The sequence below is a fragment of the Enoplosus armatus genome, chromosome 13 (genome assembly GCF_043641665.1).
Source record: "Enoplosus armatus isolate fEnoArm2 chromosome 13, fEnoArm2.hap1, whole genome shotgun sequence".
NCBI classification, from domain to species: Eukaryota; Metazoa; Chordata; class Actinopteri; order Centrarchiformes; family Enoplosidae; genus Enoplosus; species Enoplosus armatus.
Genome location: NC_092192.1, coordinates 14,652,149 through 14,664,275, shown reverse-complemented (window position 1 = coordinate 14,664,275; position 12,127 = coordinate 14,652,149). Strand labels below are relative to the sequence as shown.

At 41.7% G+C, this 12,127-nt stretch overlaps 1 protein-coding gene across 2 annotated transcripts in view; it reads right to left on the bottom strand.

Moving 5' to 3' along the window:
- Nucleotides 1-667: 667 nt before the first annotated feature.
- Nucleotides 668-12,127, bottom strand: part of LOC139295488 (disks large homolog 4-like) — a 41,130-nt gene continuing 29,670 nt past the window's right edge. The window contains exons 6-21 of one of the 2 annotated variants that reach the window (XM_070917684.1): nt 10,155-10,324; nt 9,853-9,989; nt 8,745-8,889; nt 8,053-8,188; nt 7,702-7,858; nt 7,486-7,588; nt 7,139-7,253; nt 4,063-4,239; nt 3,772-3,822; nt 3,659-3,672; nt 2,980-3,027; nt 2,765-2,866; nt 2,395-2,567; nt 1,925-2,034; nt 1,717-1,808; nt 668-774 (exon numbers count right to left, since the gene is read on the bottom strand). In XM_070917684.1, coding sequence (XP_070773785.1) covers nt 668-774; nt 1,717-1,808; nt 1,925-2,034; nt 2,395-2,567; nt 2,765-2,866; nt 2,980-3,027; nt 3,659-3,672; nt 3,772-3,822; nt 4,063-4,239; nt 7,139-7,253; nt 7,486-7,588; nt 7,702-7,858; nt 8,053-8,188; nt 8,745-8,889; nt 9,853-9,989; nt 10,155-10,324 — 1,837 coding nt within the window. Of the gene's footprint in view, nt 775-1,716; nt 1,809-1,924; nt 2,035-2,394; nt 2,568-2,764; nt 2,867-2,979; nt 3,036-3,658; nt 3,673-3,771; nt 3,823-4,062; nt 4,240-7,138; nt 7,254-7,485; nt 7,589-7,701; nt 7,859-8,052; nt 8,189-8,744; nt 8,890-9,852; nt 9,990-10,154; nt 10,325-12,127 lie in introns of both variants that reach the window. The other variant, XM_070917685.1, reaches the window with a different exon arrangement.

Genomic DNA, 12,127 nt, shown 5'->3' with positions numbered 1-12,127 from the left:
TCTTTCAAGCCCTGTTCAGACCTAATGTCTTGTGTCCAGATATATCCAGACTGGGTTGAGATCCAGATGACATGGACCGCAGTTCACACCTGGCATCAGAATGCATCTGAAATCTCACTTGTGATTGGATTTCGCTTCACATTTGCTATTATCTGTTGGGAAACTGCAACTGCATCTAAACAGAGAAAATACACTTTACACACTAAGTTGTTTGGCAGTGCTAAATCAACCGTGTTTAGGACATTTGCGTCCCCAGTTTTGGGTGCAGTCACAGCTGTATTTAGAGCTGTCCACTTGTGGCCAAGATGCATTTTAATGCTAAGTGTGAACAGGGCCTCAATACTTGCTCCTGCCTCATAAAAGTGGAATACTAATTAAGTCTTTTCTCTCAGTCTCTTTCAGTCTAATTACACATCACTGTGTGCACATCTGTCTCAGAGTCTCTTTTTTGGTATCATTCTTTGCCTCGCTGTGTCACTTCCTGTGTTTGTCTCTGTCTCTTGTGTTTGTCTTGGTATGCATTTGTCTCTCTGAGTCATTCTCAGTGATTGCCTAAGCACTGACTTTGCTGGAGGACAGACAGGCAGGCGAGGCTGGCTTGGCTGTGAGGGTGAAGGGTGGTGTAGGTTAGTGGTTGTGAGGAAGGGGTGGTGGGGCGGGTGCAGCATCACAGCCTCTCCCGAGTGGGGATCCAGATGTAAGGCCCTGATTGCTCCTCGATCACTGTCTTTACTTTGTGATAGACCTCTTCAAAGCTGTCCCCTTCCACGACAGCTGCAGCGGGACGCAGGATGTGCGAGGGACAGAGAGAAGACGACAAGGAAACAGAGGCACAGACAGAGGCAAGCAAAGAGAAAAGAGGAAGCAGAAAAAAAAATGGAGTCATTGGGGGGAAAGAGAGAGAGAGAGACAGAGGAAAGAAAGGATGTTTGTCAGATGTGTTTGCAAGTGTTCTACGTACATTGTCAGTATTGAGTGAGATCACATTGTTGGGCACATTTCCGTTATGTATGTATCGCCACAAATTCACATCATATTTATTCAGCCTCACACAAATTCTTTCAGTGGTTGATAAAATGTCACATATGACAGCTGTTCCTGATGTGTTATAACTTGTAGACAGCACTGGATTTGTGAGGAAACCTAACATTCATATTCTGTCAACTGCTGTGATTTGCCCTAAATGTGTCTCTTAAATGTTAAAATGCCCCAAGTCCTCCCAGAAGGATTTCACTTTCTCATTTAACTCATCCAGCTCTGCAAAGAAGTTCATCTTTGTGAAAGAGGCCTGTTTTATCGTTGCCATTTGTTGGCAATAAACTATTTTTAAAAAGGAGAAAAAGTGATATTAAATGCACATATTATCACCCTCTGAAGTGTGCACATGAGCACCGGCAAATGAACCGAAAATATGGACAAACTGCTGTTTCTAAAATCTTGTAATCATAAAATGGAGGATTTTTATGATCACTACTCCACATTAAACAGATTATGAGTAAGCGTACAGTGGAGAGCAAACACAGGTGTATTAGCTCACGTTTACCATCTGGGGCTGCCATAATCCAAATCCACTAGTGAGCATGCGGGGTGTGTAGACAGTACAGGACACAAGTTTGCTACTTAGTAATCCCAGGCTCTGTGTATTACCTAGAGTACACATCGTTTCGTTGTGTGTTCATGTCATATAGACACAAACTCTCCGCTCTCCGCTCTTACCTGAGAAACACTCTAGGAAGTCTTGCTCTAGTTTGAGGGCTCGGTCCATTCCTTTCCTGGCCTGCTCCTCTGTCAGGCGAGTGTTGATCTCTCTGTTAACACCGCACACACACTCTTCATTATGACACACATTTCCATGATGTACAGCACATTCAATGTCTGTTAACCAAACACTTTAAAATGTATAAAGAAATCCTGCAGTACGTACAGGACATTCTCCAGTGACTTGGGCCGGACAAAGATGGCGATGGGATGAAGCTGAGCTGCTTGTAGTCTGCGCACAGCATTGGCCGATACATCCAGGATGCAGTGTTTCCCCTGCTACTTGTGCACACATGCAGGGAAAGAAATTACATGGATTAATAAATTCAAACGCTTATTTTACAAATCACTTTTAGTAAATTGCCTGTTAATTAGCCATGAGAGGTTGCTGCTCATTTTGCTTAAACTTCTCTCTAATGTAGAATTGCTTTTATAAAACTATTTTGAACACACAGTTGAAATAATAGGTATTTTCCATGTTCTCATATCTGATATTATAATTCTAGTACAATTCATTAGTTAGTAATAGTAGTAAGTAATTAAACCAATTGTTAAAAATGATTGGAAAAACACATTTTAAAGAATTTTATCAATGCCATTAATTATTATTTCCTGGTACAACATGTTGCTGCGCACCTGCTCAGCCACCTCGCGGACACTCTGGACACTGGTGCCATACAGGTGACTGTTGTACTGGCCCGCCTCAATGAACCGATGGCTCTGGATGTCCTTCTCCATCTGTTCCCGTGACGACACAAAGTGATAGTCCCGCCCGTCCACCTCATACTCCCTCTTGGGCCGCGTAGTGTCTGTCAAGCGAAGAACAAAACGATAAAAGCAGCACATACACTCAAAGCAATTTGAATCTCAATATTAAAGCAATTACTTCTGCGTGTGGGATGTATTATGCAGACATCACCCCAAAATGGCTGCAGGTGGCAGCAGTGACATCTAATGAAAACCAGAGAACGGATCAGTCTCTGTGACTGGCAGCGTAATTACTTACGTGGGACACAAGATCCAAACTTATCAGGGAACTCAGACAACAGGTCATCATTTATCCTGTCTTTCACAGGACCCAGAATGATGATGGGCCTTGCATAATGAACTTAACATGAAGAGAAAGAGAGGAGAAAGAGAGTAGGAGCATTCAGAAAAGGGAAAAAAAATGAAATTTGATATGAAAGCCTTTAATAATGGACTTCTTCTTTATGACCTTACCTTCCACTTGGGTGACTGTCTCATAGCTGTGTGAGGTTTTATCTCTCCCTGGTGACAGAACATAGAAGCATTCATCCAAATCTCTTTTTACCATTATAATGACATCTAGGTTTATGGTTCCGCATGCGTGTGTGTGTCTGTATTTGTGTATACTGAATGTGATGCATTTTCAAATGTTGCAGCTAATACATCAGATGCCGTTAATGACAAGAACAGTGAACACAGAGCTTTGTTGGAGGTGAGGTGTGCTTCATGCTACAGTCTGGAAGAAAATGTGAATGAAGACTGCTTGTGTTTATATTTGGCAGCCTGTATAAAGTCCACAAATTGGTGGAGATGACAGCAGAGTAGGGCAAAGGTTGGGAAGGGACCGCTCTGTGGCCTCAGTTATTGGTAGTTAACACATTTGCAGGAGGCGATGCTACTTGCACCTTCAATCCATCAATTGAGCTATTAATCTTGTCATGTATACACAAAACAGGATCCCATAGAGTTTGTCTACTTACTATTTACATATATAAACATTTACATTAAGTGTAAATAAAGTAAGATATTGTTTGTGTGTGTGTCAGCAAATCATGTTGCTGTGTCCTGTCCCGTAACTACAGTGTTAACAGTAACATGTAAACAGTGGCTTGCAGTGTCAATACACAGTGCATTTACGCTTCATAATAATTACCTTGAGTGCTCAAGCTGTCTCGACCATGGTCCTGCAACAGAAACGAGAGCAGAGATTTACACACTGGTAGGTAGTTTGAGAAAACCAGACTCATTCAAATTGCTCAGGTGAACGAACTTACCCTCTCTTTAGTGTTAACACGGGACCACTCTTTTCTTTCCACCCTGTGGAGAGAGGGAGGAAGGACAACAATATTATATTTTGGAGACAGAACAATCAAGCTAAACTGGAAGCTACTAAGCTTTTCCATAAATCACATTTGTTTGCTATCTAATCTAATAACTCCTGTGCATGTATTTGTAGTCACACCCAGAGTAGAAACGTTTACCCAAGGTGTTTAGTAACTGTTGAAACACAATGAAAGATCAATAATCCCTCCCGCACTCACTCACAGTGCATCTGACCTGTGCTTGCTGGGGATGAAGCCGACTTCCTCAGCCTCGTTCTGGGGGCTAACCTTACGGGCCTGCCACCACTCCTCGTCACCGCAGTCCAACACATGCAGCACATCCCCAAACTTGAAGCCCAGTGCCTGACTGAGGAAGCCACAGTCCGCAGTCTTGTCATAGTCAAAAAGAGCCCTGAGTGATGAAAGAAAATCTTAACACCAGTATTAAGAACACTTTTGAAAACATCACATATTGTATATATTGTGACTGCTTTTTACAGTGCTTCTGTAAGTGTAAGTTACTTATATAGAGAGAACTATCAAAATACAAGATGCCATTTTGTTAAGGCTGCCCCAATGGAAAATGATGGATGTCTATCGAACAGATGCACAAATAGTTGTAACCCTGAATAGAAAATTCATGGTTAAACCACATTTCAGTATAAGTTATCATAAGGTTGTTATCAGACAGATTTTAGAACAAAGTACAATAGTCTAGATAACAATTTATCTAACAGAATGGAAAGAAAATCCCAGGAATGTGAACAAAAACATATGGGGGCACCTGGCTACATTAGTATTATTTGCACCCTGCTACATTAGTATTATTTGCACCCTGCTGCATTAGTATTATTTGCTACATTAGTATTATTTGCACCCTGCTACATTAGCATTATTTGCACCCTGCTACATTAGTATTATTTGCTACATTAGTATTATTTGCACCCTGCTACATTAGCATTATTTGCACCCTGCTACATTAGCATTATTTGCTACATTAGTATCATTTGCACCCTGCTACATTAGCATTATTTGCACCCTGCTACATTAGCATTATTTGCACCCTGCTACATTAGCATTATTTGCATCCTGCTACATTAGTATTGTTATAATATCGTTTCCAACCACCAGTGGCAGCACTGAGCACTGTGCTTCTGTGCAGAACTCCAGTCGCTGAGCGAGGAAGAACTTCTGCGCCATCTTGGATTTACACATTTTAAACATGGTTGTGCATGTATTTCTCCTGCTTTCCATTGGCACAAGTTGTGTTTTTGTCACGTTACACACCCCTGACACTGGCGTGAATTCTGCTGAAATGTTGCTAAGAAGTTCCCCTACCCTCTAGATGTTTCTATTTCCAGCCTTCATCCGATAAGCAACTTTTAGTTCGGCAAGGATTTCTTGTAGGGGTGCTTCTGTCATTCAGACATCCAGGACCATGGCAGGTAACGTGGGCCCGTCACGCCAGCAGCCACGTCCTCTCACCCGGAGTGGAGATAACGTTTTTGTTCAACGACAGATAACTTAAGCTAACCTCACTGAAGGCAGCGGTAACGGTTATGTCGGGACGCATACAATATATGAATCCTACCGCAAACAACAGACCCGGTCACAACAAAAAAGCGAGTGTTTTTTCAGCAATTCTGATTGACAGAATGAAAATGAGACCTAACTCGGGCCTGAGAAGAAGCAGGTCAAACATGGCAGCATCTCCAATGAGATGGGGGGAGTTTTGGAGAGAAACTACAATAAAATGGCAACGTGACAACTATCCAATAACTCATGGGGAGGCACTATGGGAGCTTCAGTAAAGCCTAAAGGATGTTTAAAACCCATATTTTGTAACTAAGCTGAGACATACAGGATGAATATCATGACCCAGAACCGACTCTTTTCATTGTCCTGCCACTGCTGGCTATTGTTTCACACTTGGACCAGGTGAAGACTTCAGATTACACAGGAAGTAAGACATTCTTCTAAAGGTAAGACCCATATTGCTTTTACTCTGCGTGTGTGTGATGTGGTTTGGTGATTGGATGTTTGCTCATTGTGGCAGAGTTTTTGCTTGAGCTGGTTGCAGAGATGCTTATTATGAACATCATTTCTATTATGCATTCATGTCATTATGACATTCTTTTCATAAACTTCAGCTCACACAGTCACAGCATCTTGTATGCTGTCGCTGGTTGGTTAGTTTGATTGCTTGGTGTGATTACTCTTTGACAGTAGATGCTGTGAGTGGAGTGGTGCTGTTCAGGGTGCTGAAACTGTGCTGAGCTGCAGCAGTCATAGAGTTTATATCACTGTATTTACATAACTTTTCACAAGTAAGACGTGCATGGGATGATCACTGCAGCCTCCTCTGCAGCAGTTTGACATTTTGACTTTCGCTGTTCTTGACTAGTACATACAGCAAGTCTTTGGGGTGAAGTGGTGAACTACAGCATTTTATTTAGTATACACAGGAAATGTAAATAGGACGCAGATAACTGTAAATGAATATGTACAGTAAACATACTAAGTGTAAATCATAGTAAATACAGTATGCAATGAAATTGTATTTGTATTTGCAGTAAATCTAGTATGGGCAGTGAATGTCTTGAGTCTACTAGAAACACGTAAAGCCACAGTGAGTCGTACTGTGGTACATGTGCTTCTTTCAGTCTTTGTTGGACTGTGTAACCTAGAAGTTTAGCTCTGATATAGGATTACCATATTATGTAAATTAATGTTATTTATTCATTTACAGCTTGTACCCTTTAATGTACACATTTGGTGTGAACATTGTGTTAATCCCAGCCTGTCTTGGGGCCTTGGTTGCCCACTTGAGTTTGTTAAGAAAGACCTGCTAAAGAGGTTGAGGGGGTCGAGTGTCTACCTGTACAGACCTACTTTCTTAACAACAAATTTAAATTCAGCGTGCCAGGAGGCTTCTACAGGAGCATATACCATTGCTTTAACAACCTTGTACCGCTCTTTAAAGGCTTTGCACTTATACTTACTCACCATAACAATGCTTTAGTGGATTTGGTCAAATACTGACTAAATAGATGACGTCGACGCTACAATCAATCAAAACATAATTTCCTCATCAAAAGTCAAATTAGATTAAACAAATCCTACGTATTTTAAATTCCTCGAAACAACAGTAAACATAGAAACGTAATCACAATTACTGTTGCCCAAAATTTGTTGATGTGGAGCCATGTGGAGGTCAAAGGTTACATCAATCTAAAAGCCCTCTCTTGGAGCCACTGATACATCTGTGTCATACTGCACCAGTGCTACTATTTCTACTTTATGAGTGAGACCTTATGTAGAAGCCTCTCTTTGGGTTGCTCCTTAGCGTCGTGGTCCCAGAGCCCATGCTGCTGTTCATCAGCTGTTCCCTCAAGTCGTGGATCTTAGCCTCAAAGCGGCTGTACTCTGAGACAGAGAAATACAAACACACAAAGACCTTTAGGCCTACACTAGTAAAACCACTCTTCAAATGACACTTCGTTACTGGAACAAGTAGAGTTGCTGTTGAATTGAAATGCCCATTTGAAGTTATTGATTATTTTAAGTTAAGCTTGTTGACACCTTACTAGACTGATGTAAGGTGACAAGAGAATTTGCCTAATATTAGAACTGAGAAATCTTTGTTTGACGGCTTTACCATCGGGCCTGTACTGAGCGATGATGGTCACTGTCTGGCCGGCGTTCTTCAGTGCTGCAGCTGCCTGTTCGTGTGTGGCCATACGCAGGTCCACGCCGTTCACCTGACGCACACACAGCATGACTATTAACAACTACAACTGAAAATTCACTTAGTGCCACTGCAGGACGCATTAATGTGTGTGTGACAACTTTATGAAGATAAAAGTGTCCTTACGCTGAGGATCTGATCGCCCTTGTGCAGCTCTCCGCTGAGGTCAGCTGGTCCCCCTGCCAGGATGAAAGAGATAAAGATCCCCTCTCCGTCCTCTCCTCCAACAATGTTGAATCCCAGACCTGTGGAGCCTCGGTGGATCAAAACTCTGCGAGGCTCCCTGGAAAAGGGATCGAGGATAGAGGAAAGTAGACTGTCATGTTGTCAATACTGCACAATGAAAACTCAAATATAAGCACTAATACTGACGCCAATAGCACCAGTCATATTACTGCTACTGCTAATATTAATAATGCTAATAATACATCAGTATACACTTAATGAGAAATGTTTAGCTGAAGGATCATTGCTCACCTGGGGATGTCATCATCTCCCATCATGCCATGCAGAACGGGAGAAAACCGACTAGGTGAGGTGGGAGTGAGGGCTTGTGGGTAATCTGACCCAAGATAGTTGGGGTGGCTGAGTTCAGTGTCCATATGGGAATATGCTGGAAATATACACACAAAACCAAAAGAGGTATAATATACCAGGGATGTATTGTACACAGGTATCAGCTCAAATTTCAACTAAACCGTCTAAGTGCACTTGTGGAATGCAATGTTTTCATTATGTTTTGTGTGAAAGATTCTGTGTAATCATTTCATGAAAGCTTACTGCAAAAAGAGTAATACCATGCTCAGATTTTTTTGTTACAAGCGCAGACTTTCATGAAGAGGTGGATTCAGGTCAAGGAATATTTTTGAGTTTTTGTGAGACAAAAAAAAAAAACCCTGAACCTGTACACCTCAGCTTTGAGTTTTCACAGAACTCCCACAGTCATCTCCAGTGATTTAGAAAGAACACGTTATTCCCTCCACTCTATTTTTGACTACTGTTTCAAGTATGAAGAAAAATCTTTTTGTGGGTGTTCATTCTTGGAATCGACTCAAAGGCAGGACATTCTGGTGACAAAGTTTCCTGGTCTGATTTTTAGCTAGCTGTACTTGGCAACACAGTGTGCCAATCAGCACACAGGGCAGATTTTTACGCAGAGAGGGGCTTACTGCTGGTGAGGTCTGGGGGATTGAAGGAGTTGGTCAGGAACAGGTTGTTGGGCTTGGCCACCCTGAGGTACACCACCTCGGCTGTGTTCTTCAGAGCCCCCACCGCATCCTCATGCATCACATCTTCCAGACACACGTTGTTCACCTGATTGTTCACGACAAGTAGGGAAACCAGAGCGACTTAAAACAGTGTGAGCACTGTTTAATATCATTTATTAGATCAACATTTTGGTGATGAAGGTAAAATTGTAATTTATTTTGGTCTGTGAATAACTATAACGTTAAAACAATAAGCTTCAACTGATTTGTTATAGCACAGACATCAATTTAAATTGTACACAAGGTAAAATGATTTCCTTTCTATAAATTAGAAGAACAATTGCTAATTATTAATTAGATTGGATAGATAACTAAATTACAGTATCACAGTCTATCACTCAATACTATTTATTACTATAGAAAAAAATTGAATATATAGCTGGTGGTTTCCAGTAGAGATGAGCTAAACCAAAAATAAAGCTAGGCGTCCCCTCTGGATTGGGAGCCCTTGAAAGTAATATGCAAATTCACATCCTTAACTAGTGCTGTGTGTTAAGGTTACAAAAAAGAGTATTATTGCATATGATATAACATAGCCATTGATGGTAAATGTATTTTTTAACAGATTCGTAAGGAGCAGAAGCATGTTTCCATATCCCATTTAGAGGTAAAGCATTTGCTCAGACACCATTTAGTAGAAACCAAGCACCATTTTGAGGTTGCTGGTGTTGAGCTTGCCATCAGCTGCTGTGTTGCAGTCTCCCTGTTCTCCAGCAGATGGCAGTAACGCTGCTTGAGACTCATTGTGACAATACTACAGTTAAACATTCATCCCATCCTACACATCTATTAACATATTAATGAAAGTAATTTAAGGCCTTAAAAATTACAGCTGTAATTTATCTTGGCTCTTGATACATCAGTGCTGCTTATACACACAGATGTGTGAGTGTACGTGTGTGTGAATGTGTGTCTGTGTGCTTAAAAGGTGAGAGAATGAGGCTATCAGTGATGTGTGTTTGTGTGGATATCTCTGCATGCGAGTAGTTATTACATCTGAGTGACCAACCGCCAAGATCTTGTCCCCGATCTGCAGACGGCCATCTTTATGAGCCGCCCCGCCTTCAATGATCTTGGTGACATAGATACTGTTATCTCCTGGTATGTGCTGGTTTCCCACCCCTCCAGCAATGCTGAAACCTAATCCTGAGAAAAGGGAGCAATGAGAGAGGCAGAGAGTGAGCAAAGGAGGTACGGGTTAACACAGAGCAGATTTTCTAAATCCAGAGGGCAGAGCTTAGCTGGGTATAAAGCATCCTTAAGCCCACACAAAAGCGTCGATGCTGTACACCAGTCCACACTTCCACATACCTTTAGGCCCTTTGATGAGTTTGATTTCAGTGACTTTCTCTGCTGCTGGTTTTCTGCGGAGAACATAGAGGCGGACGATAGCACCTGCCTCCTTAAGAGCCTCCACAGCTTGGCTGTGTGTCACCTCCCTCACATCAACATCATTCACAAATAGGATGCAGTCGTTCACACTAACAAACAGGGAGGGAGGGAGGGAGGGAGAGAGAGAGAGAGAGAGAGAGAGAGCGAAAGAGAGAAAGAGACGATGGGAGGGAGAGGGAAAGTACAGCATGAGTTTTTGTTTTGGTGAAGAAATCGGGTGTAATCCACCACCAGAGGAGGTCAGGATCAGTCAATCTCCAACTATAGCTTTGTCGGGGATCCAGTTTCACCACAGACATCTGGCCTTTTCCCCCAACTCTCAGTATCCCATATTAAGAGGGTAGAAGCCCTTCTGCCATTGATCTAGCACAAGGGCAAGCTGCAGTATAGCTCTCTTTGTGTTAACCGTTCTTGAAAATGATGAGGAGTTGATATGTAAAGTGAAAGTGACAGCCTGTGTGCAGAAGAGAAGCTGATTTTCAGGCAAGAAGATTTTGCTGAAATAGCTATTTTCAGACATACACATTCTTCCTCCAAGGGCCTAAACACTGTGCTTATCACTATTCTATTCATGTGTTTAAAATTGATTTTAGGGCCATGAAAATTATAGTGTGTAAAATTTTGTAAGACTGAAATAATTCTTTAGGGCTGCAAGAGGTTTAACAAATGAAGCTTAGTGAAAGTTCAATCAGGGAGACTATCTTCATGTTTTCTCTGTTTATTTACATTCCCCAACTCAATCAGCTGACTGATGGCGTTCACTCTTTCAGTTAAACCAATCAGATTTTGCCAGATTGTTTTGCAAACCACTGGCTTCCCTCTTTCTCCCAGTTTGATATGTCATCTGCGCTATGTGAGATTTACCTGATCGCTTGATCAGTTTTGGCAACATAAACACATCGCAGTTCTATGTGACAATCAAGCAGTTGTCGGCCTCATCAGTAAAGGGCGCTTCTCATCAAAACACATCGTGCCTTTTATGAGGAGCATCACATGGTCATCCGTCACAAACAACTTCATCACCATGGCCTGTCACGTGCCCAGTCATCACATAGCTGATTTTTTTTACCTGTTTCAATTTCAAGACCAGATCTGTTCAGATGCTAGTTCCCCCTCTCCAAGATCTGGCTCTGTCCTGAACCAGATCCCTGTGCTTAGATACACTGAGTCAGCTACGATGCACATGAGAAAGTGTTTGCTATGTTTTGTCTTTCTATTGGTATGCTACTAAAACCTGTTTACATAAACACTGTTTGTGCATCACTGCGTAGATGTTCGCCATGTCATTCAAACGTCATTTCAAACCTCAGTACACTTGTGGGTTGGTTTGTGGGAATCAGTTTGACATTAGATGTTATGATCCTTTGTTTTTTAGCCCAGTTATTAAATTACTTCTTCTAGGTATCCTATTGGTCTTTCCACTTTGCATGTAATGCTGACAGCACTCAGAGATGGTGTTTTCTCTACTTACATTGACACTCTGCTTGATCCTGTATTATTAGCTTTTTACGCATTCCTTCAAAGTCGCAAATTTACAGCATCTTCAAATTAATTTAACCCTTGTAGAGATATTTCATTTTCTGATTTGGCATTTCATCCTAGTCACTACAGTCTACGTCTTCAGCATTGTAAGTGCGGAGGTGCTCGCTCTGTTATTGTGACTCTCACTGATTCTCCTTTTTGCCCCCCCCTTAGATTTATGATCAAATACCTACAATTTAGACCTATTACCAGTTCTTCTCCTCTATTTCTAACCCCCGGAAACATTCCTATGTCAAAATCTTGGGTTAGCTCTCATTTAGAGCAAGGCAACATTAAAAACAACTTCAGCATTATTCAGGATTGGCGCTGCTACTTCCGTTGCCACTGCCAATCAAGGCGTTTCATCTACC